Raw genomic sequence first — 27399 nt, 5'->3', positions numbered from 1 at the left:
TTTGTTCAGAGACCCATGGACATATCATCAAATCTCTTTTGTTCAGAGACGTGTGGACATATCATCAAAGCTCTTTTGTTCAGAGACACATGGAAATATCAAAGCTCTTTTGTTCAGAGACGCGTGGACATATCAAAGCTCTTTGTTCAAAGACGCGTGGAAAAATCAAAAAGCTCTTTTTCTTTGAGACGCGTGAGCATATCATTCAAAGCACTTTATTCAGAGACGCATGGACATGTCTTTCAATTTCTCCTGCTTAGAGACACGTGGATATCCTATTAAAGATCTTCTTTTTTATAGACGCGTGGACATCTCATCAACAAGGCCTTTTGTTCAGAGACGAGTGAACAATCCTAAAAAAGAAGCTCTTTTGTTCAAAGAGGAGTGAACATCAACAACAGCGAGATGACGTTCCCTAGCTTGTGGAAGGTCGTCACCACAAAATGTAGCAAAAAATCAGTTACCCCAGAGACGTGTGCTAGACGGTGCAAGATACGTGTTTCCTAACTCTCTTATCTGTTTTAACTAATGCTAGTTTGCAGGTATCGGCTTTACAAGAATGACTTAGGATTGCAGAACGTTCTTAATCATTCTCCGTCCCAATCGTTACTTTGACTTTTGTTTTTGAAACTTGCGTTTCTCCAAACTCAGTCAAAGTGGGGGCTTCTGTAGACTCCCAAATATGTCTCCCCAAAACAAAAACCAAACCCAGTGATGAATACCTTTCATGTCATTTGTTATCAAAAAAAGAAAAAGTGTGAAAAGTCTAGTGATGAGGATGTTTTTATTAAAATATCTTTTCTTTCGGTTTTAAAAAATATTTCTTTTCTTACCCTATTTATGTAAACGTGCATTCCAGTTTAGTTTGGTCCATGATATGGGTCCAAAAATATTATAGTTGGATGGGGCTAGAAAGTTATGGCCAAAAATATTAAACTAGGCCCAAACCGGATTTTACCTACGACCCAATGATCACGTGGTGGGTCCAAAGGTTTAATCCTATTACTTCACTAATTAGCATTTATTAGAAGATTTTATGAGTTTCTAAAAGATCTTAATTATCCTTTTTGATAATTATGTTTCAAAGAGTTTGAAATGGAATAAAACTACTCCTTTTGAGAATCCTTATTTTGTACGAAATGAAATATATTCAGATATTATTTTTGTGCCACATAATATTTATCCAAATCATATATAGTTGGATAGATCTTAATATTATCTTTCAAATGATATATCATAATGTTAATTATGAGCTATAACATAAACGATATGAATGAGACACGAAACTCTATCCAAAACTGACTCACTTCAACTATTTCGGCAATATCTTTTATCTACAAAAATTTTTAATCTGATTCCAATTGGCTTGGAAAGTAGACTTCATGATCTTTCCAACGACATATTATATGACTTATTTGGACTTCCGGATCAAAAGGTATGAGAAAAAAAAATCTGCAAAAACAAAGTGATGTCGTTGGCGACAGAGGCATGTTTAATCCTTGTCGAACTCTGATTCGTTTTTATCAAATCCGGACTATTTTCTTATAAAATAGATCCCTAGACCTCTGTTTTTTAATTACCAAAATTCTCTAATTCTCTTCTCTCTCTCTAAGATAAAGTTTATTCTCTCTCTCCCTCTTTCTAGCCTAGCCTTTTACAAACATAATTCTTCATACATTAGCACTAGACACACCTAGCCAAGTTCAAAGTTGCCTTCGCCCTAGACATTAAACGTTTGATATTTCTGAGGGTTTGGTCCCAAATATTTATTTCAATTATTTAATTTAATTGTTTGATTATTATTTTTCTTAAAACTACTAATGTGTGTATTTTGTTATTAGAAAGAGGTACGAGGCATCCAAGTAAGTGCTTTAATTGTTTAATTGATATTTTGATATAGAAATCATGTTTAAGTTGTTATTTTGATTCTTAGTATCATGTTAGGATGCTTTTCCTAGTATCATGTTAGGATGCTTTTCTTAGTATCATGTTTAAGGTAATAACTAAAACTTCTAATATCATGTATGATATTGATGATGCTTCCTATTTTCTTTCCTAATATCATGTTAGGGGTAAAGCTTTGTACTTTATTGTTTAGTGACATGCTAGGGTTTGTTATTAATCTTGTTTGTATCATGCCTAGGATCTTGCTATTATTATGCTTTATTTTTAACATGAACATGATTATTTTAATTATGATTATTATGATTGTTATTATCATGATTATTATTATGTTGCTTGACACTTATTGTTATTGTTTGATCACGCCTTCTATGCATGTTTAAAGGGAATTTGTACTTGTAATCACACTTAATAAGATAATTAATAATCTTGTTTAGGGTTAATATGATTCTAATTCAAAATAATAGTTTTATTTTTGCGTTAATATACAACCAACAGAGTTAAACAAGTTTACGGTTAACCTATTAATTGCATGTTAGTTAGAAAGCGCACATGAATAGGAGAAGAATAAAGTAGAGGCCTACTATTAGGGCAGGTTCAGTCTCTTTTCGGTTGGATTTGTATCTTCATCCCCGAATAGCAGTAATGGTTCCATACCTATTGGAGTTAACGATCTCAAGGATGGTTAAGGGGGTGTAACCTTCACCTGTGAACGGTTTACAAGTTCCTAAAACATGTTGGGGACTCTTTTGCTCTAGCTTCTTTCCCTTTGGATGCCACCATGGTTAAGTGTATGATCACAGTGGGATTCAAGTTTGGGGTAATGCTTGAAATATTCCCTACAGGTGGTATTCTATTTTTGTGTTTTGCCCTTTCGGTAGGCGTTATGCTGCCGGAATAGGTCCAAGAAATGTATATTAGCTTAGTTTAGAATATACTAATAAAGAAACTTTTTCCATTCATAGCATGGACTTGCCTCCGTTTGTTAATGCTAAGGAGGTTCTAGGAGATCCCGTGCCTAACAAGGCGATCTACCCTCGAAAGTGGATGACCCGTCCTCGAGAGGAGGTTCGGGAGCAACGCGTCTGAGCTGATCGTCGTCGCCAGGAGGATGTGGTTATTAAGGGTCCAGCAACTGAGACCCGAGGGTCCTAAAATGGGACCTAGACCATCACGTCTCGATCAGGGGTTGGCGAGGTATCATGAGTCTTTTGCACCCTCGTCTTTTTTATTTTTTCTTTAAAACAAGTTTTTTTTACTCTCTTTTGTGCCTTTCCTTTTTTAGAGTGAGCCTAGCGTGCGCCTATACGGTTTTAGTGATCTACGAGGTCGTTTTGAGAGTTTGTCTAAGTTGGCAAAGGAGGTTGTGGAGCTTTCGGGGATCAGCTCCCAGCAGGCAGCTCTTCGGGATTTATCGAGTCAGCCTGCATTGTCAGCTTTCCTTCGTGGATTGTTGGAGTTTTGTTGGGATTCCACCAACACTTTTAACTTTCTATGGGGAGAGATGACAGTTACCCCTTATGATTTCTCTATGATTACCGGTTTTCCTTTCGACGGTGAGCCCGTGGTTATGGAGGTCATTAAGGGGTCAGACGAGAGACTGTGTGACCTCATCGGGGATCGTCTTACGGCGGCCCTTCACATGTATGCGAAGTCTTGTCCGTACTCAGTTCTTGCCATTGACTTGTCGGCTGACGAGGTTGATAGGCAGTGTACACTTGAGCAGCTGGCTCGGATATATATTGCTCACGTTCTTTCCGTCACTATCTTGAGTGATCGGGGAAATTGTTTCACCATTTGGTTACGTATCTGCCTCAGTGATTTAGGGCAGGTAGGTAACTTAAGTTAGGCGGAGGTGTCGTATGCCCGTATGCTTACAACTATAGGCAAGGTGACCTGGGTGATGGATTCCGCGGCAGCTACTGAGGTGCCTCGGATCTCCCTTTCATGGCATGGTCGTATCCTTGAGGTGCGTACTTCTCCTTTATCGCCATTTAAATTTTCTTTTTGTTATTATTTTTGCTTCTTTATATTGGGGATATTCGTACCTACCTTTCTTAGCCCCCAGGCGCATCTTTTGATTATTTTTTTTGTTTATTTTATGATGACTTTTCATGTGGATGTGTTTATAGATCGACCTCCGTCCTTGGAGTTTAATCGTCGGAGTCCTTGAGGCTGTCTGGTCTTGCATGATTCGTTGCCGTTTCCGGGCCCTTTATCAGGGACTTCCAATTCTCCAGAGGACAGACGCTTGGTGTTTAGGGCAGCGTATTCTTTAGCAGTGTGCATCCGAGGAGCCTATGATTCCTGCGGATCCTCCGATCCGGATGTTGCGTCCGGACTTGCTGTCTACCCAGCATCGTTCTCAGGTGATCCTTGGTTATCCAGCGGAGTAGGTGGGGCCGGATGTATCTTACCAGGCTTTCATCGCATCCAGGCTAACTCCTTTTCTAGCTTTTTTTCCGGTTAGTATTTTACCATATGTTTTTATATTTTTCTTTTATTTTCGGAACCTTGATTCTCTTATTGTGTTTTCAGAGAGTCGTGCTGGGTGGTTGGGTGCCTCCTACGGCGGAGGTCACGTATACCGATGCTTTTGGATCGGTAATTCGCGAGATTCTCCCAACAACGGAGGAGGAGGAGGACATACCATATATTCCTGAGACGGTTGACTCGGTATGTTTATTTCGTATATGTATTTATTTTTTATATAAACATTATTTTGTTATTTGTCCTAGTATTTGGAACACGTACCGAGAGAGAACGACATGGTGAGGACTATACGTGGTTTCCGAGCTGCTTATCGGAGAGCCCTCATGGCTTTATCATGCCGTGATTATCAGATGGTCGCGGTAAGTTTATTTCTTTTTCTTTTAACAAAGTTATTACACAGTTTTGTGTATTAATCTTAGTTTGGATTTTGTAGGATGTACAACAGCCGTCTGTGAGTCTGTATATTTATATTTTTTGTACATATGACACATATTTTATATGTCATTATTTTCTTTTGTTACCATGTTTATTTTAAGTAAAGCAAAAAATATCTAGAGGGAGGGAAAGGGTTCCCAACTTACCCCCCTCGAAAAATAACAAAAAGGAACAAAGAAAATAGAACATGAAAAGGAAAAGGAAAGTGAAAAAATAAAATAACGGAAAAAGAAAAAAGAAAGAAGGAGAAAAGGAAAATAAGAAAAAAGTAAGAAAATAAAATAAAGCACACAAAAGTTAACAAAATTTTAGCGTATGATTATTCATAAAATTTCGTCAATATTCCGTTATTATAGAGTTCAAAATACGGAAATAAATCAAAATGACATGTCGCACCAGACCAGGCGCGCGCAACTGGATGGCTTGCGCGCGGATGTCGTGCGCATGTGAATTGGTTGCGCGCAGCTGGCGCTCGCAAGTCTTGAGTTGCGCGCAGCCACATGCGGGTGAACTTTCCTTAGAGCAAAAATTGCCGAAAATTTGCCCCTCTTGAGTCTATTTAAGCGTGGTTTCGTGTAGGCTTTTGATCATCTTGCATTCATTCGCTTAGTAGTGTTATAAATAATTTAAAAAGAACTAATCTCTCTAAATTCTTCCCTCTCCCCTTTTTTTTTTACATTGAGCAATGGCAAAAACCTTTAAACAACGGTTGAAGCAATGGGTCACTTCCCTTTCAACTGACAGAATATACCACCTTGACCCTCTATTGAATTATATGCAACTAGTTATAAAGCTTAGAGTGTTACACAATATGCTATTAGTTTAATTCGAATAAAGTGTAATCACTACTATGTTTTTATATTTTTAAAAAAATTATTAACTAGTTCAATAATGCCTCTTGTTTTTTTTTTTTTAATAGAATAAAATGAGCTTTATTATATATTTTTTTATATGACCTAATCATAAATATTTCCTACGTATTCGTATTAAGAAATCAGGTCTTTGCGTAGTTCTTTGTAATGTTTGTATTATGGTTTTTTTATGTTTTTGTTTCTACCTCTCGTGTAGAAATTGAATGAAAAAATTAATTAAACTTTATTTAATAATATAAATCAAAGCTTAATTTTTTTATTTTCCGAGAATATGTTATATTCAAGAAACGCCCTCTTTTTTTTATCGCAAGTAAAAATCGCAATTTTGTTCTCGCGCAAACATTCTGAGTTCGTAGTGCATCATCAGGTGGTACGCGCAACGTCTAAGGTTGTGCGAGCCTATCGCGCGCAACTGATTCAGTTGCGCATTACATCCGCTTGCAACTAGTTTAATTGCGCGCGACACCTGTGTTACGAGTGTTAAATTTTATTTTTTTTTGTATTATTACCCCCCAAGTGTGACGAGTTTTTCGTGGTGTTTGAAAAAATCTGAACACCTGAATGGCATATGTTTTGTTTATAAATTACCCCCCAAGTGTTATGAACTTTACCGTGTTATTCGGTAAAGTGCGTAACACTTAGAATCTTTTAATTGAATAATGCTCAAACAACTGATTTATTTAATGAATGAACGAGTTTATCCGGATTTCATATGTTATTTTTTTTAAGTGGATCAATGTTTATTAGTTGGTGAATTTCATCACCTCCAATATCCATTAATCTGACAGGTCCTCCTGATAGAATTTCAACTACGCGGTAAGGCCCTATCCAATTAGGTTTGAATTTCCCTCTTGCATCGGTTGGTGGGCCTCTAACCTCTTTTAGTACAAAGTCACCTTCTTTAATATTTCTATGTCATACCCTTTTGTTAAAATGTCGCGCAATGCGTCATTGGTAGACTTGTACATGATGCAAAGCTCTTAATCGTCGTTCATAGAGGAATAACAACTCTTCATACCTCGCTCTTACCCATTCAACTTCCGGTAGCTTACTTTCGAGTACGATGCGTAGGGGTGTTATTTCCCGTTCGGCTTGTTGAACTGCGTCCATTCCAAAAACTAAGGAGTATGGAGTTACTCCTATTGATGTTCATATGGACGTTTTATAACCCCATAGAGCGAAGTGTAGTTTATTCGCTCAGTCTTTATAATTTTCTGCCATTTTCTTAATGATGACTTTTATGTTTTTATTTGCCGATTCTAAAGCTCCATTCATTTGAGGTTTATATGGGGATGAATGATGGTGTTTTACTTTATAACGATTTAAGAGGGTCTCAACTTCAGCTTTGAATTGAGATCCCTGATCCCTAATTAGTTCGTGTGGAACTCCATATCTACAAAATATGTTTCTTTCAAGAAACTTTGCGACATGTTTAGAAGTGACGTTCACGTAAGAAGCGACCTCAATTTACTTAGGGTCTGTTCTCATATGTTGAAATTCAGTTCAGTTCAGCTCCTAATTTCCTTCTCTTATAAAATATTAATTTAAGTTCAGTTCAGTTCAATTCAATTTAGTTCAGTTGAGTTCAGCTCCTAATTTCCTTCTCTTATAAAATATTCATTTTAGTTCAGTTTAGTTCAATTCAGTACAGTTCAGTTCAGCTGAGTTCAGTCAATGAGAACAGACCCTTAGTAAAGTAATCGATGGCTATTAATACGTACTCGTGCCCTCCTGCTCTTGTTAGAGATATTTTTACAATTATGTCAATTCCTCAAGTCGAAAAAGGCCAAGGGGAAGTGAGATTATATAGTTTGGATGGTAGAAGGTGTTGTAAGTTAGAAAACATTTGACACTCTAGACATTTTTTAACATATTGTATGCAATCATGTTCCAGAGTGGACTAATAGTACCCTTGTTGTTAAATTATTTTAGCAAGCATTTTACCATTCATGTGAGGTCCACAAACGCCTTTGTGCGTATTCTCCATAAGGCATGTGGATTCAGGTTGATCTATACACAATAAGCTTTGACCATTAGGCACCTATTTGCATAATTGACCATTCAATAGACCATATTGGGCCGCAAGTGTTCTTAGGGCTCGTTGGTCTTTCGATGAAGTATTTTCAGGATATGTGTCATGGGTAATATATTAGAGGATATGATCATACCAAGGATTGTCTCCTTCAATGTCATTTATTTCCTTTATTGCGTTGCAATATTCTGGTGCTTATCTTCTATCAACACATAATGGCATCATATTTAAATGATTTTGAATGTTGATCATTGAGGCTAATTTTGCTAGCGCATCGGCAAAATGATTATCATCCCTTGGGAGGTTTTTAAAATAAATATATTCAAAATAATCGATGAGTTACTCTAGGTGTGCTTGGTATAATATCATTGTGGAGTTCTTTATTTTTTATTTTTTTAGTATATGGTTTATAATCAAACTAGAATCTCCATATACCTCTAAATTTTGCACACCTATGCTAGCTGCTTCTTCTAGTCCAATAATGCACGCTTCACATTCCGCGGCATTATTAGTAACCTCAAAGTATAGTCTGACAAAGATTGGAGTATGTGATCCCTCTAAACTTATAAGTAATTGTAGGAAATATTTCAATCATTACCCCAAACTTTAACCCCACCGTGATCATACACTTAAGCATGATGGCGTCCAAAGGGAAGGAAGCTAGAGCAAAAGAGTCGCCAACAAGTTTTAGGAACTTGTAAACCGTTCACAAGGTGAAAGGTACACCCCTTAACGATCCAGGAGATCATTAACTCCAATAGGTTTGGAACCATGACTGGAAGTTCGGGGATGAAGGTACAAATCCAATCTAAAAGAGATTGAACCTGCCCTAATAATAGGCCTCTACTTTATTCTTCTCGTATTTATGTGCGCTTTCCCACTAACATGCAATCATTAGGTTAACCCTAAACCTTTTTAATCTATGTTGGTTGAATATTAATGCAAAAATAAATCTATTATTGCCGATCACTTGAATTATAATCAAATTAACCCTAAACAAGATTATTAATCATCTTATTAAGCGTGATTACAAGTACCAATTCCCTTTAAACATGCATAAAAAGCGTGATCAAGCAATAACAAAATATATATCAAGCAACATAATATTAACAAACATCATAATAATAATAATAATAATAATAATAATAATAATAATAATAATAATAATAATATTGATCTGTATGAGATTATTACTTAGACAACAAATGAACCTATTGGCTTACCAAAAAAAAATAGTAATAATAATCCGAATTAAAATAATCATGTTAAATCATAATAATAGCAAGATCCTAGGCATGATACTAACAAGACTAATAACAAACCCTAGCATGTCACTAAACATCAAAGATTAAAGTTTTAGCCCTAACATGATACTAACATGCTATTAAGAAAGATAATAGGAAGCATCATGGAAATCATAATTGATATTAGAAACTTAATTAACCCTAAACATGATACTAAGAAAAGCATCCTAACATGATACTAGGAATCAAAATAACAACCTAAACATGATTTCTATATCAAAATATCATTTAAACAATAAAAGTACTTACTTGGATGCCTCGTACCTCTTTCACGTCTAGGGCGAAGGCAACTTCGAACTTGGCTAGGTGTCTAGTGCTAATTTATGAAGAATTGTGTTTGTAAGAGGTTAGGCTAGAAAGAGGGAGAAAGAGAATAAGCTTTAGCTTAGAGAGAGAAGAATAAGAGAATTCTAGTTTATTCCAAAAACGGAGGTCCAGGGACCCTATTTATAAGAAAATAGTCCAGAATCGATAGAAATGAATCAGAGTTTAAAAGGAATAAAACATGCTTCAGTCGCCAACGCCATGGCTTCTCGCCAAGCGAAAAAATTGTCGCTAGGCGACAGGGTTTGTCGCCAAGAAACCAACCCGTCGTTTGGTGATGTAGAAGGTTTTCCACGCGTCTTCAATGCGGAATCTACTTTTTAATAAAATCAAGTCGTAAAGTCGAACGAAGGGTAAAATCGTAATTTCATTTTAAACACCTCTTTTATTCCAAATAAAACCCATAAAATAAAATTATCAATCTTAGTCCCATTAGGATTCAAAAGAAACTTCTAGAAGATTCTAGAAAACTATAATCAATCCTAACTGTATTAGGAATGATAATTCATAATTGGCCCTCCTTTAGATCATTGGGCTGCATATAAGAACCAAATTGTGCCCAGTTTAGTATTTTGGTCATAACTTCCTCATTATACATCGGAATTGGGCATATAATATATTTTTGGAAAGCTCTTTTCGAGCCCAATTTAACTACACTATTATTGGACCCTTTTGTAAAACCAAACTAAACTGGATTGACTATTTTCATAAAATAGAGTAGGATTTTAAAAACAGAGAGAAAGATTATTGTTCAAAACTAACCACAACATTATACTTTCCACATTTTCACTTCATTCGATTATGATTCAACGCAAAAAATATTCATCACCTGGTTTGGTTTTGGGGAGACACAAATTGGTGTCTACAGAAGCACCCACTTTGACTATGTTTGGAGAAACTTATGTTTCAAAAACAAAAGTCAAAGTAACGATAGGGATAATGAATTATTCAAAATGTTTTGTGATCCTAAATCATTCTTGTAACGCCGATACCTACAAACTAGCGTTAGTTAAAACAGATAAGAGAGTTAAGAAACGCATATCTTGCACCGTCGAGCACACGTCTCTGAAGGTAACCGATTTCGTTGTGACGATCTTCCTCAAGCTAGGGGATACTGCCTAAAGTTTGCTACGCTTGTAACTGCCTCCAATTTCCTCTGTGATAGTCTTCTGCAAGCCAGAGAACAATATCGAAGACTTCTTCGCTTGAAATGATCTCCATTTTCCTTGTGACCATCTTCCGCAAGCTTGGAAACTTGATTGAAGATAACTTCACTTGAAATCACCTCCAGTTGTTTATGACAACCCTCCGCAAGCTAGGAAACGCTGTTGAAGATATCTTCGCTTGAAGTCATCCTCATTAGTTGCGATAATATTCCAAAGAACATAACCAAAGATCAACACTTGTCCACCTTTAAAGCTCGCTTGAACTTTGCTTCCGACATGCCAGTACGTCGGCGCTTTTGCTAATTGTGAACCATTATGTCGGTGCCTTTGCAATGTGACAAAGTTTAGGCGCTTTAAGCTAAGTGAGACTATCATTTACCAGGTCGATCACTTAATGTGATTGTAATCGAGTCGATTACTAAATCATGTCAAGTTGCTTAGAGGGGCTAACTTGCGTACCAAGGAACCCAAACTACTGCACGAGGTCCACATAACCATATTATGGGGCCACACACTTTGTCGCCGCACTAGCGCCTGCTGGAAGTTGTTGTCGCCGCACATTCTTCTTATCTCCAAATGACAGACTTTTTCTCTAGGCGACAAATTTGTCGCTTGGCGCTGCACTCGGGATTTTTGAATAAATCCCCTTTCTTCTTCATTTCCCTGTTGCTGCTGTTTTTTTGTTCGCGATTCGCTTCTTACTTCAATTCACTCATTCTCGCTCATTTCTCAACCAAATACGGACAAAAGTTTTGCAAATCAAAGCTTACTTCATCTAGTTTCTTGATCTATGTAAGTTTTCTTAAAACTCACTCGAATTTTGCTGAATTTTCGCACGTTATTTCACGAATTTTCTGAAAATTCAAAAATTACTTTTCTCAATTTGCTTTATATGTTTAATTGTATTCCATGAAATTGCTTGATTATGCTTTTATATTTCCTTGGGAGTATTTTGAGACTTGTTTGACTCAATTTGGTGGAGAAACGAACGATTTACCATTGTTGAACCCCCTAAGGTCGTGTGAACAATACAGCTTGTTCTTCGCGTTTTTTGCTAGCTATTCTTGTTCAATTTGTCACAATAATTGTCATAGTATTGCAATAAATGGTTTAATTGCTTGAAAATACCATATATGCTTGAATTAAATTCGTGCTCTGTTTTAGTACTACATAATATCTTGCGGCTAGGCGAAACTTAGACACTATAAAGCCTTAATTTTTGTTATTTTGCATAATGTAGAATGGCTAGACAACACGGTTCTGGTTCTTGGTCTAGAGACACCCGACGGGAGCACGAGCCCGTTGGTGAGGGTGAGGAGCCATCCACCTCTCTAGGACCCTTCCCTGAGTGGGATGAGCGGACCTTGTTTTTCCCTCCTGAGCACCACATCTCTGAGCGGGTGCGTCGCGGGATCGTTAGCGAGAGGACTCGTAGCCAAAACTCTAGCAACGAAACCATTGGCTATTTGTTGGACAAATATTATCGCAACGATGAGGAGTTGCGACGGCTCTGGGAGTCTTGCGAGCTGACCGCCTTGCTTCGGGCCACTCAGGCTATGTACCCTTTCAACCCGAGCCACCACATGGTTCGAGCTTTGGTGGAGTTCTTTTGGGACACCACCAACACCTTTCACTTTCTCTGGGGCGAAAATACTGTCACCCCTGCTGACTTCAGTCTTATCTTGGGACTAGAGTTCCACTCTACTACGCTACCATTTGACATTAGGATTATAGTAGGAGCTGTTGGGTCCGATTACTATTTGGGCCCGTGCCGAGGTTGAGCCTGCATGACTTAGTGCTCGGTGTATCCGTTGGTCTACTCCTGCAATGGCCACTACAACATAAACGACCAAATGCAATGGTCTTAAGCAACGGTTAAAGAGTATTGCAACGATTGAGTGCAACGACCTAAGCTAATACAACAGTTATTGCAACGGTTATAGATAATACAACCGTTTGTAGCAACGGTCTTTGCTAATGCTACGGTTTTTTGCAACGGTTTAAAAATTAGCCATGGCATTAGGTCTTTAACCGTTGCATTATATGATTGTAAGACCTGATAAAATAAAATAGGAGTATAAAAGTTTTGGAGTTGCGCGCTATACCCTGGACTTTTTGTGCGCTTTTTTTCCCCAAAATTTCAAAACCCTCATTTCTTTTAGTCTCAAATTCTTAAGTCTCTAGTACATTACTCCCGATTTACCAAACTTCAGCTATATTCTAGAGAATTCCCATTACCAAACTCTTTTCAAAACCCCCAATACAGAACGAAGTCGACATTGGCGCTCCGGCATCCATTTGGAGATTAATTATCAGGTAATTTCAAACTCTCTTTGTACTGTGCTTCTAATTAAGTATGCAGGTTTCAATTTTTCTTTAACATTATATTTTGTTTGCAAATTTTCATGCTCAATTGACCTAGAATTTTCAATTGATTGAAGTTTTTGTTAATTAAAATTATCTAAATCTTCAACCTTTTGTTCTTTTTACTGTATAAACAATCTTGTTGTTTTATATTACTTAATTATTGATAAGAAGAACATCTGACCCAAATTATAGTAGATTAGAGGTCTATTAATTAGGGAATTATAGTCAAAGTAGCCTTTAAATTGAGGATTTGGTAAAGATACAAGAGGTGGAGTTTGTATTTTAGTAAAAATAATGGTGGGCTGGTTTTTTTTTAGTATTGAAGATTTGCGTAGGCTTCAAACTTGAGCCTTTTCAAGTTGAGCTTTTTAGTTCTTATTGTTGTGCTTTTATTTTTATATTTTTTTTTTATTTACGACCTCAATAGTTGAGAATTGTCAAGTTGTTATATATGTATATATGCATGTTTCTACACTTAATCAATTCTCAATTTTTTCTACTCTTAATCAATTCTCAATTTTTGAAACTTAGAGTTATTAAATCCATGTACTCTGACCTTGACGAGGTTGTGGGATAGTATCTTATCTTTTATTCTCATTTGAACAAATTGATGTTGTATTATTTTGCAAGTTTCTTTGGGAATTTGAGACTTATTTTCTTTAGCAAAATGCTTTCCTCACAAATTATCAAGTTTGGTGTGCATTAAAGAGTCTCTCTATATTTGAAATTATCAGGGATGAGAAATTTCACTCATTCAAGGTGAATTATTATTTGACTTATCAATTACTTCCGTTTATATATTTTTTAATTATGGTGTCCAAGTTATGTCTTCTATTTTATTTTTATTACCTCCCTATTATTGTTCCTTTTAAAATGGTTTAGACAAGACTTTAAACTCTAGTAGGATACAAATGCCCATGAGATGGTTTTTTTCTATTGATTTGCGTGGAAGGGGAATTGGATAACGAAAATTACGATGAGTGTGTATTGATTCTATATATTAATTTGACAATTTTTTTAAACAAATTGTATGCATATTGAATTTATGTTTTCTATTGACTTTATTAGGAGTAAAGCAGTACCTCAGTTTCGGTATTTGCAGCACTACACTCCCTCAGTTGGCCTAGGTAACTATCTAATAGTTTGGGTTTAATCCATTGAGTAATAGTATGGAGTATAGAATATATTTGATCTTGTGATTAGTATCATGTTTAGGACATGAAATTGGGTTATGCATATATCTGCATGTTAATATTGGATACTCTTGTACTAGTCTTGGTTAGCAACCTTATTTTGTATCATTGGTAATTCATTCTCCAAATCATTTATGCAATATTACTTTTATTTGTAAACATTTGAGTATTGTTATTGTTTCATATATACTATGTATTGATTCTAGCATGAAGGTTTGGGTTGTGGTGGAATTAGATGCATAATTATGTATTTAATTAAATAGTTGACTTTAGATTTATTAAATTACGCATTAGTATTTGGACCAACTCTTAGTTCTTACTTCTTGTTTGACTTATACTTTTATAATCATAGTGTGACTTTCTCTTATTGTTTCATGTATTGCATGATTTTACATATACGATTATTTCTGGTGGTTGTTCTCCCTCACTTGCTTTTTTTATATTTATATTATATTTAATATATATTTATTGGAATAAAAAAATGATAAGCAAATAACCGTTAGTAGGGTGAATTTTGTATTTATATTTTTGTAATTGGCTATATATAATAATAGAATATCTATTTTTTCTTTCTTGCCTTTAACTAGAGTAATGGATAAAGTAAATACAAAGTGGTGGACATTTTCTAGATGGAGTGATGAATATGAAAATGGAGTTGATAATTATATAGAAAAGACTTTTGCATCCAGCTCACAAGGAGATCAAATTTGTTGTCCATGTGAAATTTGTCACTATCGTTATTGGCATAATAGGAATGTTATTAAAGAGCATATGATTTGCAACGGTTTTGTCCCTAGATCAGACATATTGTTAGATGTAAGGGAGGACATCGAAAGAAAAGATGTAGTAGTTGATTCTGATGTACCCCAATACATAAATGATGTGAATGATGACATAGAAGGTTTGTTAAGTGATACCTTCAAAGAGGGGCCAAATGAAGATGCAAAGAAGTTTTTTAAACTTATTGAAGAAGGGCAACAAGAATTGTATCCAGGTTGTAAGAAAATGACAAAACTTGCCTTTACAATTCGACTATTAATTTTCAAGTGTGATTATAAGGTTAGCAATGTTGCAGTTGGTGCTTTATTAGCGTTTCTTAAGGATATATTGCCTGATGATGCAAAGCTACCTTCTTCTTTTAATGATGCAAAAAATACTTTAAAAGTATTGGGCTTGGATTATGAGAAGATAGATGCATGCCCTAATGATTGCATGTTGTATTGGGTGGAAAATAAAAATGCAACAAGTTGCCATGTTTGTAAGACTTCAAGATGGAAATCAAATGAAGAGGATCAGGTAAATGAAAAGGCCCATAAAATACCTGCCAAAATTCTAAGATATTTTCCCATCAATAAAAGGTTGCAAAGGCTATTTATGTGCCAAGAGACAGCAAGGTACATGACATGGCACGCAAATGGACGTGAAACTGATGGACTTTTATAGCATCCTGCTGATGGTCAAGCATGGAAGGACTTTGATAAGTTGTATCCAAAGTTTTCTGAAGATCCACGTAAAGTTAGACTATGTATGGCTACTGATGGATTTAACCCATTTCACACGATGAGCATCGTACATAGTACCTGGCCAGTTATCTTGATAAATTATAACTTACCTCCCTGGCTGGTTACAAATCACGAGTTTTTAATGTTAACATTACTTATTCCTGCCCCTTCATCCCCGGGCAATGATATTGATATCTATCTACAACCGCTAATAAAAGATCTAAAAGAGCTATGGGAGGTTGGGCTGGAAACATATGATGCTTCAACTGATAAGAGGTTTATGATGCATGCAGCTTTATTGTCTACGATCAGTGATTTTCCAGCTTATGCAATGTTGTCTGGTTGGAGCACAAAGGGGAAAAGGGCTTGTCCTTGCTGCCATTATGATACGGAATCACAATGGTTGGACCATAGCCGTAAATTTTGCTATTGGCATCATCGTATATTTTTGGATTCAACCCACCCTTAGCGCCATGATAAGAGAACTTTTGGAGAAATTGAGGAGAGAACTGAACCTTTTAGATTGAAAGGTACTGAAATTGAAGATTTACTACAAGATTTTCCCAATGACTTTGGAAAGATGAACAAAAAAAAGCACGATGATGATGTTCCATGGAGAAGTTGTCAATTTTGTTTAGCCTTCCTTATTGGAAGCATTGTACAAATCGACATAATCTTGACGTGATGCACATAGAAAAAAATATATTTGATAATATCATTGGAACATTGTTTGATATATCTAAGAAAACCAAGGACAATGTGTGTGCTCGTCGTGATCTGAAAGTTCTTAAAATTTTGACAGAACTTCAGCCTATTGAAATAGATGACCTTCGTGAAGAGATCCCAAGGTCACGCTTCTGGATGACATTAGAGAAGAAGCGCTTGTTTTGCCGAACCATAAAAAATGCAAAGTTGCCTCAAGGGTATGCTTCTAATATTGCTCGTTGTGTGCAAGTTAATGAGGGGAAGATAACAGGATATAAGAGCCATGATGCTCATTTTTGTATGCATTACTTGCTTCCAATTGCAATAAAGGAAACTTTACCTAAGGAAGTTGCAACTCCGCTGATTAGACTTTGTCAGTTTTTTAAAGGCATATGGGGTAAAACCATTGACCCAAAAGACCTTGACAATCTTCATTCTCAGATACTTGAATTACTTTGTCAATTAGAAATGATTTTTCCACCTGCTTTTTTCACTGTAATGGTCCATTTACCAGTTCATTTGGTGGAAGAAATCAGGCTTGGAGGTCCTATTTGTAATAGATGCATGTATGCAATTGAGAGGTTTCTTCATGAGTTGAAGGATGATGTTCGGAACAAAGCTTGCCCCGAGGGCTCAATGGCAGAAGCATATTGGGCTAAAGAGTGTCTTCGATTTTGTGCTAGATACATAAATCGACCAAAGACTCCTTCAACTAGTGGTAAGTCAAAAACCGCACAACCATTCCTTCCTAATATTGGTCGACCGACTAGGGAGAAAGGAAAGCCCACAAAGAAGAATCAATATGGATTTATGATTGATCACATTACATGGGACCAAGCCCATCAATATGTGTTATTCAACTTTGATTGCAAGGAAGTTGAGAGATACATCAGGTAAAATTATTCATAAAAAAATCTCAATATCATATTTACAAATATATAGACTCAATCTTCATCTTTTCATTAATTACAATACTAATATGTGTGTAGTTTTATTAATATTTCAGTGAACACATGGCAACTTTAAGCTCCCATAGGAAACGAAAATGGGATACTGTTCAGAATCATAGTAAGGAGTTTATGGCTTGGTTTAAGGAGAAAGTTGCCTGCATGATTCAGCAAGGTGTTGTAGCACCAGACCACTTGAAATGGTTATCAAAAGGTCCTTCTTATGTGGCAAAAAGGTACACTGGGTACTCTGTGAATGGATTTCACTTTCACACTATGAAGCGTGATGCAAATTCTATATCACAAAACCATGGAGTAACTTTAAACGCTCTAACACCTAGATTTTCTAGTAGCAAAGATCAAAATCCTATAATGGGAAGTGTTATTATGGTTCAATAGAAGATATCATTGAGCTATCATACCATGGCCAATTTAGCATTGTCTTATTTAGATGTGTGTGGTTTTACTCAGAAATGAATGATGAATTTATTTTGGTTAATAAGAATAGAACCATTGGTGGGGGAGAACCATTTATTTTAGCATCTCAGGCACGACAAGTTTTCTATGTGGAAGACTTAACCAAGAATGGTTGGTTTTATGTTGTTCACAACCTTCCTACAGAACTCTCTGATGGTAGGATGTTATGTCTTGTTTTTCTAAAAAAAAAAATTATAATATGTAATGTTGATTGATACATTAAATTACTTTATCAGTTGTTTCCTTTTCTTATGGCTTGTTCTTTTTTTTTCTCTTGTAACATACAAGTTTAAATATTTTTTTTAATAAGATAAATTTATTTTCATATGTGTAGATGAAGGGGATTAAGGCTAAATCCATCCCTCAAAAAAAAGTGATAACAGATTATGAAAGGCAAAGACTAGAGCAACTAAAGCGTAACGCGGACATAATGGCAGCTTCTAGAAAAGGAACTTTGGCATCACAAATTTATGATAAATCTCGAGCCTTTTCATATGCCCTTAATGCTATCAGCACATGGGATGACAATAATTTGTTTTCAGATGAAGATGATGAAAATGATGATGAGTACATACCTGAATATGAGGGTAACCAGGATGAAATTGACTCTAGTACTATAACAAGCAAGTGTAAGGTTAGTCTCATAAATACATGTATACAGATTATTTTTGACATCTCCCCCCCCCCCTATTTTTTTTTTTTTACTTATGTAACATTGTAATTCCGTCATAAACTCCCTTAGTTTGATTTATCCATATAAATTATAAATAAACCTATTTTTTTAGGCTGTTGTGAGTGGGAAATTTTGTGGAGGGTCAACAAGAGGCATGTCACCGCTTTCATATCTGCCACATGTCAAGGATATTGCTACCAAAAAGGCTGCTCGCAAGGTATGTATGTGTCATCTTCAGTCTTATTCAGTCGCCTTAGTGTTTGGACCAACTCTTATTCAGTCGCCTTCATATTCTAATATTTTCTTATGTGCAATTAAACACAGGGCTCTTCAAACAAGTCGGGCTCAATGGCTGCATTTGTTCAGAACACCACAAAACATGGTGTGGAAAACCATACCGAGCTACCTCCAGTCAATTCAATAGGCAAGTTTCAACAAAGAGATCACCAAAATGGAAATAACCCATCAGGAAAACAAGCTCTCCAGCCACAAAAGAAACACCAACAAAAGACTTTTTGTTGTCCTGGATCATTGACTGCCTTTCGTGAGCTACGAAAAAAGCAATCAGAGAATATGATTCAAGACAATGAAACAAACAGTACTTCCAACCTTGAAGTGGCATATGAAGGCCAGTTGATCTCTAGTAGTGCAAATGACTTTGTAAATGAACAACCTGTAGATGCATGATGGCAACAATGTAATTGAAGATATAACTGAAGCGATAGACGAGGACTCTCGATTGAGAACTAAAAGCCCACAAGAAGGTACAACACTTTTTTTCGATTGTGGAAAGTTTTTTTGTCATTTGATAAATCTTTTTGTTACAACATTGTATTAACTTACAACTTTTTCCTTCACAGTTCCTGCAAAAAAGAAGCATCGAGGTCCAAAAAAATTGGTTAAGGTTCATGGTCGTCCTAGGGAGGAACGCCCTTACCTTATCTTGAATATTTATGGGCAACCAGTTGGACCTACTGATGAAGTAGTCGATGAATTTACTCAATTTTTGGGAACTGTTGCTAGAAATTCTGAACTAGCCCCACTTAATTATGTTGAATGGCCAAGCCTTCCCACACATAACAAAATATGGGATTATGTCCAGGTTTGTCAATCGATAAAGTATTTCATTCTTATCCTTTAATTTTTTTTGAGGTCATTTTATTATCCTTTAATTAATTATTATTAGTTTGTACAAGTGTATATATATATATATATATATATATATATGTAAATGCTTTTTTTGTGTAGGAGAAATATTTGGTTCCTGAAGAAGGAAGAAAATGGGTAATGGAAACTGTCAATTATGCTTGGCGTATGCACAAGTGTAGGACAAAAAAGAAGCATTTTTATGCATTTGATACTGATGAACAAAGAATGATAGAACGTCTAAAGACAATGCCAAAAACTCATTTTGAAGATCTGTTAAAGTATTGGCATTTGACAACAACTGAGGTACTTGGTGTTTAACTTATCTATTTTAGAACCAAGAAAAGTTGCACATTTTTGTGTGTTTCGAATAAAAAATTCTAGATTCATTATATACGTTAAGTTAATTTTTTTACAGGAAGAAAGTCAGACCAACAAAAAGAATCGTCAAAAGGCAGAAGACATCCGTACTATGGGTCCAAAATCATATGCTAGGTTACGTCATAAGCTGGTAGTATATATTTGTACAAATCTTTAATTTTCACCTAAATATGTTTTTTTAGCTAGTCATTTACAAATTCATTTAGCTCATAAGCACCTATCTTATAAACTCTTTGTATAGAAACAAGAGGACCCTAACAAAAAAGAACCCTCTTAAGCAAAGGTGTACAAAGAATCAAGGAAAAGGAATCCCAATAAGACATACAAAACCAGCTTTGGGAAAACGAAGAATAATATAGTGAGTTTAAACTACTATACCAATTTTTTAATATTTTTTTTATGTGAAAAACTAAGCTATACATACATAACCTCTAATTATTCATGTATATAGGAACAAATTGAAGCTCTGGAATCTCAAGAACATGAACATGGCCCTAACACTATTGATCCATACTATCAAGTGATTAAAAAACCAGAGCATAATGGTCGTGTACGCCTCTATGGGAAAGGTGTGACCATGTCTGATTTGAAGAAGAAAAAGGATCTAAATCTGAGTACAAAATTCCTCAAGAGTTTCTACAGAGTATTCATGCAACATTGCTCGAACAACTCCAAGAGGCTAATCTTGGAATAAATCTTGTAGTTCCTGAAATCTCAACTACAGAGTCGCCTATTCCAAGAAATGCAACTAACGACACATTACAAGTGAATGAGGCTGCTGGTGATGAGCATTCTTCTCCTAGAACAGAACCTTCTAATCAGGTAATGTACATATATGTGGCTATATTTAAAATTGCAGAGTACTTTACTCTTAGTACTTGTTCTTTAGATAATTTATCATACTATTTTTATATTGCTTAGAAACTTTTGCCATTAATGTTAAGGCTATGTGTTGGTTAGGATAAGAGAGAAATAAGGAAAAAAAAGTTATTACAGGGCAAGTGATTTGATTCATGGAAATGTTGGGCGAAATAGCAGTAGAGTTAATTGAGGAGTGAGTGTATGCATTTTGATGAACACTTTCTATATATAATCCAACTTTATTTTGCTTAATGTACTTGCTAAGCAACAATTTGCAGTTGTGTATTTTTTGTGCTCAATTCGTCAGCTTTTTGTCATATTATTTTTTTTTTCATGGGAATTGTTGTTCTATTGTTCCTTTTTTTCTATCAATTGAGAACTAAACCTTAAAATTATGTATGTAGATACCAAATATTTTAGTTGCTTACTATTATGACTCTTATATTCCATACTTATAACTGTTTAAATTATGCATTTTGAATTTGCAGATTGTTGAAGAAAATTTGGATTAGAGAAGGATGCATGAATTATAACATTTTGGTGGTGGCATATCTTGTATAAATTGTCATATATGTAGTGACAGCTTTTGTGGCCGTAAATATCATTGTGATCACAAATCAAACATCTGTTTTGGTAAATGTTTTTGTGATCTAACTAATGTAAATTGTGACTTGCTTTTATCTTTTGGGCTAGCTAGTTGACAAGTACAACAAAGTACTTCATCATTTTGTATTTTGCCAAACAATTGGGTGACTAATATATATATATATATATATATATATATATATATATATAATATATATATATATAAGATCGAGATTGATGATTTTATGGTTAATATTATTATTTATTATTTTGTACGCATATAATAAATTTAATTAAATATAAATAGGGAAGATTAATATTAATTTAATTTTCACTATTATTTATTATTTATTATTCCTATATAATTAAATCGTTGCATTAGTACATCACAATGATTGGTAAACCTACTGCAACGGTTTAAGTAAAGGCCAAGGAATGTTGCATTAGGAACATACAAGTGTTGCTTTAGAAATAATGCAACGGGTCATGGAGTATTGCAAGCACTGTTGCATTAGATCATATTGACCTTTGCATTAGACCCTAATGCAACGGTCAAAGGTAGATGTTATAAGACCGTTGCATTAGCTTAAATAACCGTCGCATTATACCTAGTGCAATGGCCGCAACAGCAACGGTTTATGAACCGTAACAATAGGTCTAAATCAACGGTTTTTTGCCCTATGGCAACGGTTATTTGGGGTTGCATTAGCTCGTTTATGTAGTAGTGGGCTTTTGAGGATGATGCGAACACCAGTAAGCAACGGGTGCGCATCTTCGTTCTTATCTTACTGTCAGGGAATTTTTCACCTGACAAAGGTAGCCGAATACCTCTCTACCACCTTCCTGCTCTCCGCGACCTTCAGCTGGTTGGGATCTATGACTGGGCCAGCTTGGCCTGTGCTGATTTCTTGCTGGGCTTACGACGCTCCTGTCGTCACAGAGCTTTCATAGGATATATCGCACTCTTCAGCTTCTGGAGAATTGTAGAGGCATAAATTACCCCTTTCTAAAGTTAGCTCTAGATTCTTACTAGAATTCGCTGATCTTCTTCTGTTTTTGTAGATTTGGTTCTACGAGTATTTTCCGTCGCTAGCGCCGGCGAGACCTTCTCCTCCCGAGCTCCCTATTAGCAGCTGTTGGGGAGGTCGCATCAGTGATCAGGCCACTACTGCCCATGTCCAAGAGTTGATCCTCTCGGTATGTTATTTTTGGACGCTAGTCCTTTTTGTATTGCCTTTTAATAGACTTATATCTCACAGACATGTTTTGCAGGAGCCTGATGTAGTGTATCGGCCATGGGGCGATCTGGCTATTCTTGCGCTGGTTGCGCAGTACACCATTGAGCGTCGCTACTTTCAGGGGACGTACGAAGTCGTGATGTACCCCGGTGAGGGGGTGGCTTTTCAGCACTCTTCGGATATTTTTGTCGTCCCTACTCCTCCGCCTCGACACATGTTTCATGAGGCGATGCTGATAAACCTAGCGGAGAGGTCGCTTGTTGGTACCCCTTAGCGATCTCATGCTCATCCAGGGCGGTGTTACGAGGTGGATTTGCCGCCAGTACTAGCTCCAGCCCCTGTTTTATCCGAGGAGGCGGCGATATGCTTTTTATCTTTTGTTTTTTGTTAGATAGCCCCCAAGTGGACTTTAATCACTTATATTTGCTTTTTTGCCAGGCTGGGCCTGCTAAGTTCGTTCCTTCTTTGATGTCCATCAGTTACTAGGGGACATATGGCCCCGTTGAGGAGATGATTCCTCCAGCTTCTAAGGATTAGCGCTTCGTCGAGCTATCTATTCCTTGTCACCAGACTTGGGTAAGTTACTTGTTTGCTAATTATTTATACTTGTCTTGTATTGTTACTAACTTTGTTTTTTGACAGTTCTCTCGCGAGGTGGTGTCAACGATGGCGAGGTGCATAGACGCCTTTCGGAGTCAGCTAGTGAGGATGAGGAACGTAGCTTCCTGTCGTCGCGACGACGTTGCTGAGTATGTATCTTTTTTTCTTTTATTTTATATTTTTTATCCTCCTGTTTTCTTTGCATCTGACTTGATTTAATTTTGCAGGGACAACCTATTCCTTCATCTACTCGGACGAGACTCGAGCCTAGGAGGGAGTCGTCTAGGTCAGGCTCGAGGCGTTGTCCCACTACTTCTGGTGGCCGGGATAGCCCATAAGATGCTGCTTGGACCAAGATATTGGAGGGTTCGGGTTCTTCATTCGAGGGCGTACAGACTGGGCCAGTGGGCCAAGGAGTGGCGACATCGGCTCCTTCGGTGGGTGGTGGGACGTGCGAGTTTGGCTCGTCGTCGCAGCAGCCTCAGGCTTTGTCGATTCAGTACCTAGGTGAGCCTGGGTGGACTGGCCCTGAGTTGAGGTTCCCGCCTCCTGGCTAGTCTGGAGCTGGTGAGGAGCATACTCCTTGGTCTGCGATGTTCTTCGATATGATGAACATTCCTCATCATCTACGTCCTCCGACACCATAGTTGTACCTGTGTTTTTATTTATTGTATCTTTGTAGGACTTTGCTGATTTTTATTATTTCACTCTTATTTTATATACAAACTATTATCTATTATGACTATGTTATCTTTGCATTTTTATTTTTCATTTTATGTGCATATGTGTGTGCTATTAATTTTGCGCAAAAATTTCCCTCGTTTTTATTATTGATGGAGGGTATCAGACATTCTACCCCGAAAAGAAAAAAAAAAATAGTTTGGACTAAAATAAGCCTAAATTTAATTAAGCTCGAATAAATCCAAGAAAAAGGAAAACTATATTGAATTTTGTGTATAGGGTGATTGAACAAAAGGGCAAATTTATAGTCATTGTACGAATTTGAATCATATTCAGAAAAACGTGGTTTACATAGCACGTCGAGCTGGATTACAGCGTCATTCGTCGCGACGCGCTACATTTTTTCGCTAAGCGCTGTTTTCGTCGCTAGGCGATAGACTTTATCGTCAGGTAACAAATTTGTTGTCTTGCGCTGCAGTGCGTTGCCTCCGAATCCTTTCTGGAATCGAACTGCACTAGTTTTGGGCATAAATAGCCCCCTAATCTGCAGATTTTCTGTATAATTCGAACAAATTAATCAATTATTATAATCATAGCTTCTCAACAAGTAATCATGTCATTAGTCACTAAGAGTTTTAGCGATTTTACTCGTGAGTGGTGTCGGTCTTCGACTACTAAAGAGAGAAAAGAACTTGACTTTTTTCACATGGGAGGTACTTATGGTATAAAGGGGGTAGATCTTGACGTAGATTTTATTCATACCGCCTTAGAATATTGGGATACAGACACACATTGCTTTAGACTAGGCTATGATGAAATTAGCCCTTTACCAGAAGAATTTGGTGCCATTTTAGGCTTCCCTTCATTAGATCTTGCGGTGATTCCTAGAGTGAATGAGTATTATTATAAAGATTTCGAGTGCTTCTTTAATTTAAAAGACAGAGATCCAACAAATATTGTAGATGGTAGCGTAGTTAATCTAAAAGAATTTGCACGCCACTATTTTGATAGACCGTATTCTAAGTCTTTTAATGTTTATAGAAGAAGGGCTTTTCTCTTTTATATGCTTAACCAATATCTTCTCACTAGTGGTAGAAGTAATGAGGGCAAGCAATTATAATATATGTCTTTAAAAAATTTGAATCTGGAAGTAATCCAATGCCATTAATTGTTAGAGAGACTATGCTTAGTCTAGATGAATTTTTAAAAAAAATCCAAAAGCACCTTTTAGGGCTCTTCAATTTTATTACATGTAAAAAAATAATATTTTTAATTACAGAAATAAAAAAAACATATTTTTGTATAGCCATACATATTATTTGCATTGAATTTTTGCAGATGTGGTTAATGGAGAGACTAGAATTAATTAGTCCTCCTAAAAATATTGAAAAATACACTCCAAACTGCTTTGTAAGGCGATATAAGCGTTTCTCTACAATAGGTCGCCATAAGTGGAGTAAAATATTTGCCTCTTGTAACTATGCTATCAAGTGGATCGTCCCATGGTGGAAAATTGAGAGGATGGTTGGTGTCAACAAGCAACAATCCTGCCGTCTTCCAAACTTAAACAAGATTGAATGTAGGTCTTCTAAAGGATGCCTACTATCTAAAGTCATGGATGATGAAGAAGACACTGACAAAAATTGGAAAAGTGCAACGAAAGAGAAGAAAGATTGAAGCATTGCTTCACTTTCAATTTATTAGACTAGTTTAATTTTTACGCCAATTTATTTTATTAAGCATTTATTTAAATTCCATCAATAATGTAATTTTACTGTATTTTATTAATGCAATTTCAGCTTTTTAATTAAATCAACTTCTACATTTTATTTATTAAAGCAATGAAAACAACTTAAATTTTTTTCCAGAACATTTATCGAGTACAGAAGTCAAAAAATTTCCGAAATACACCAAAATTTGCCCGGATATTCGCAGAAAAACGACTTCGCGATTTTAAGTCTGTCGCCAGACGTTGCTTTTGTCGCCAGGCGACAGGCTTTGTCGCCTTGCGCTGTAGAATTTTTCCTTTTGCGTTGATGCTGCGTCGAATTTTTGTTGATGCTGGGATGCGAGATTTTCAAAAATTAAAGAGGGTTGACTACGTATCTTTTCCTAAGGAATCAGGCCAAACGTAGCTCTCTTGAGTGTCCTACTCAAGTAATTATGGGTAGTACTTTTTAAATTGGTCATGGTTTTTCATGTTTGAGAACTCATTACCATCCATGTCAATTAATTTTGCTGCACCTTTTGACAAGATGGTTTTGACGATATATGTTCCGGACCAATTAGGCCTGAATTTGCCTCTTAGATCCAAAACATTTTTCCTTAGCGCTTTTAACACCAAGTCTCCTAATTTGATGTTTCTTGTTTTCACCTTCTTATTAAAGTGTCTAGTCATACGGGTTTGATAGCATTGAGTATGATGTAGAGCTTCTAGTCGCTTTTCATCGAGTAGAATTAGCTCTTCATATCTTTCCCTAGTCCATTCAACTTCATCGAGTTTACATTCCAATGCAATGCGCAGGGAAGGTATCTCTAGCTCTAAAGGTTGTACGACATCCATTCCATAAAACAAGGAAAATGTCGTATTTCGTGTTGATGTAAGAATTGACGCGCGATAACCCCAAAGTTCGAAATGGAGTTTGTCAGGCCTATCCTTGTAAATTTTTGTCATTTTCTCGATAATAGTCTTTAGATTTTTGTTAGCTGCCTCAACTGCTCCATTTCCTTGAGGTTTATAAGGAGAGAAATGATGGTGTAGAATACCATATTTTTGTAGCAATTCTTCTCATTTTGCTTGAAAGTGAGTTCCGTTGTCACTGATCATCTCATGTGGGACTTCGTACTAACAAATAATGTTCCTTTCGATAAAGAGTATTATATGTTTTGTAGTGAGTTTAGCAGATGAATGCGCTTCAACCTACTTTGTGAAGTAATCATTTGCTACTAGAATGTATTCGTGACCTCCTGCCCCAGGAGGGGTAATTTTACCGATGATAGCAATTCCCCATGTTGAAAATGGCCATGGTGATGTGTAGGTGTAGAGTAGAGATGGAGGAACATGTTTCAAGTTAGCGTATATTTGGCATTTAGGGCATCATTATATGTATTGATGACAGTCCCTATTCATGGTAGTCCAATAATATCCTTCTCGCATTATGTTTTGGACTAGCATTTTTCAATTAACATGAGTTCCACAAATGCCTTCGTGGACTATCCTCATAGGTCTTTGGGCTTCCTTTTTCCCTACACATAAGAGAGCTCGACACTTAGGTACCCTTTCTTGTAACTCGTTGTCTATGAGTATATATTGGGAAGCCAAGAGTCTTAATGCTTGTTTTGCTCTTTTGTCAGCATGAGGAGGATATTCTCCTTTGGTGACATAGTTGAGTATATCTATATACCATGGTTCTTCTTCTTCTTCTTCTTCTTGGACCACTTCATCGTCTTCTATGGCTTGAATGTAAGCCGGTTTATGCCTTTTCTCTATGGTTAAAGGTATTTGCTCCATTTCC

The 27399-nt window shown here is 36.3% G+C and overlaps 1 protein-coding gene across 10 annotated transcripts; it reads left to right on the top strand.

Moving 5' to 3' along the window:
* Positions 1-2701: 2701 nt before the first annotated feature.
* On the top strand, positions 2702-21505 carry LOC110701680. 10 transcript variants are annotated; one of them, XM_021879300.1, is made up of 8 exons: positions 2702-3099; positions 3188-3871; positions 4035-4367; positions 4441-4754; positions 18054-18353; positions 18505-18609; positions 18717-19156; positions 19253-19494. In XM_021879300.1, the coding sequence occupies exons 4-7, from the start codon at positions 4671-4673 to the stop codon at positions 19077-19079; spliced, it is 852 nt and encodes a 283-aa protein (XP_021734992.1). In that variant the 5' UTR covers positions 2702-3099; positions 3188-3871; positions 4035-4367; positions 4441-4670; the 3' UTR covers positions 19080-19156; positions 19253-19494. The 10 variants fall into 10 exon arrangements, with proteins under 10 accessions (XP_021734992.1, XP_021734993.1, XP_021734990.1 ...); XM_021879301.1 differs by having other exon boundaries at positions 2702-3871; positions 4035-4271; XM_021879298.1 differs by having other exon boundaries at positions 2702-3871.
* Positions 21506-27399: the final 5894 nt, after the last annotated feature.

Source organism: Chenopodium quinoa, unplaced genomic scaffold (genome assembly GCF_001683475.1).
Source record: "Chenopodium quinoa cultivar QQ74 unplaced genomic scaffold, ASM168347v1, whole genome shotgun sequence".
NCBI lineage: Eukaryota > Viridiplantae > Streptophyta > Magnoliopsida > Caryophyllales > Amaranthaceae > Chenopodium > Chenopodium quinoa.
This window is presented reverse-complemented; position numbering and strand designations above follow the sequence as displayed.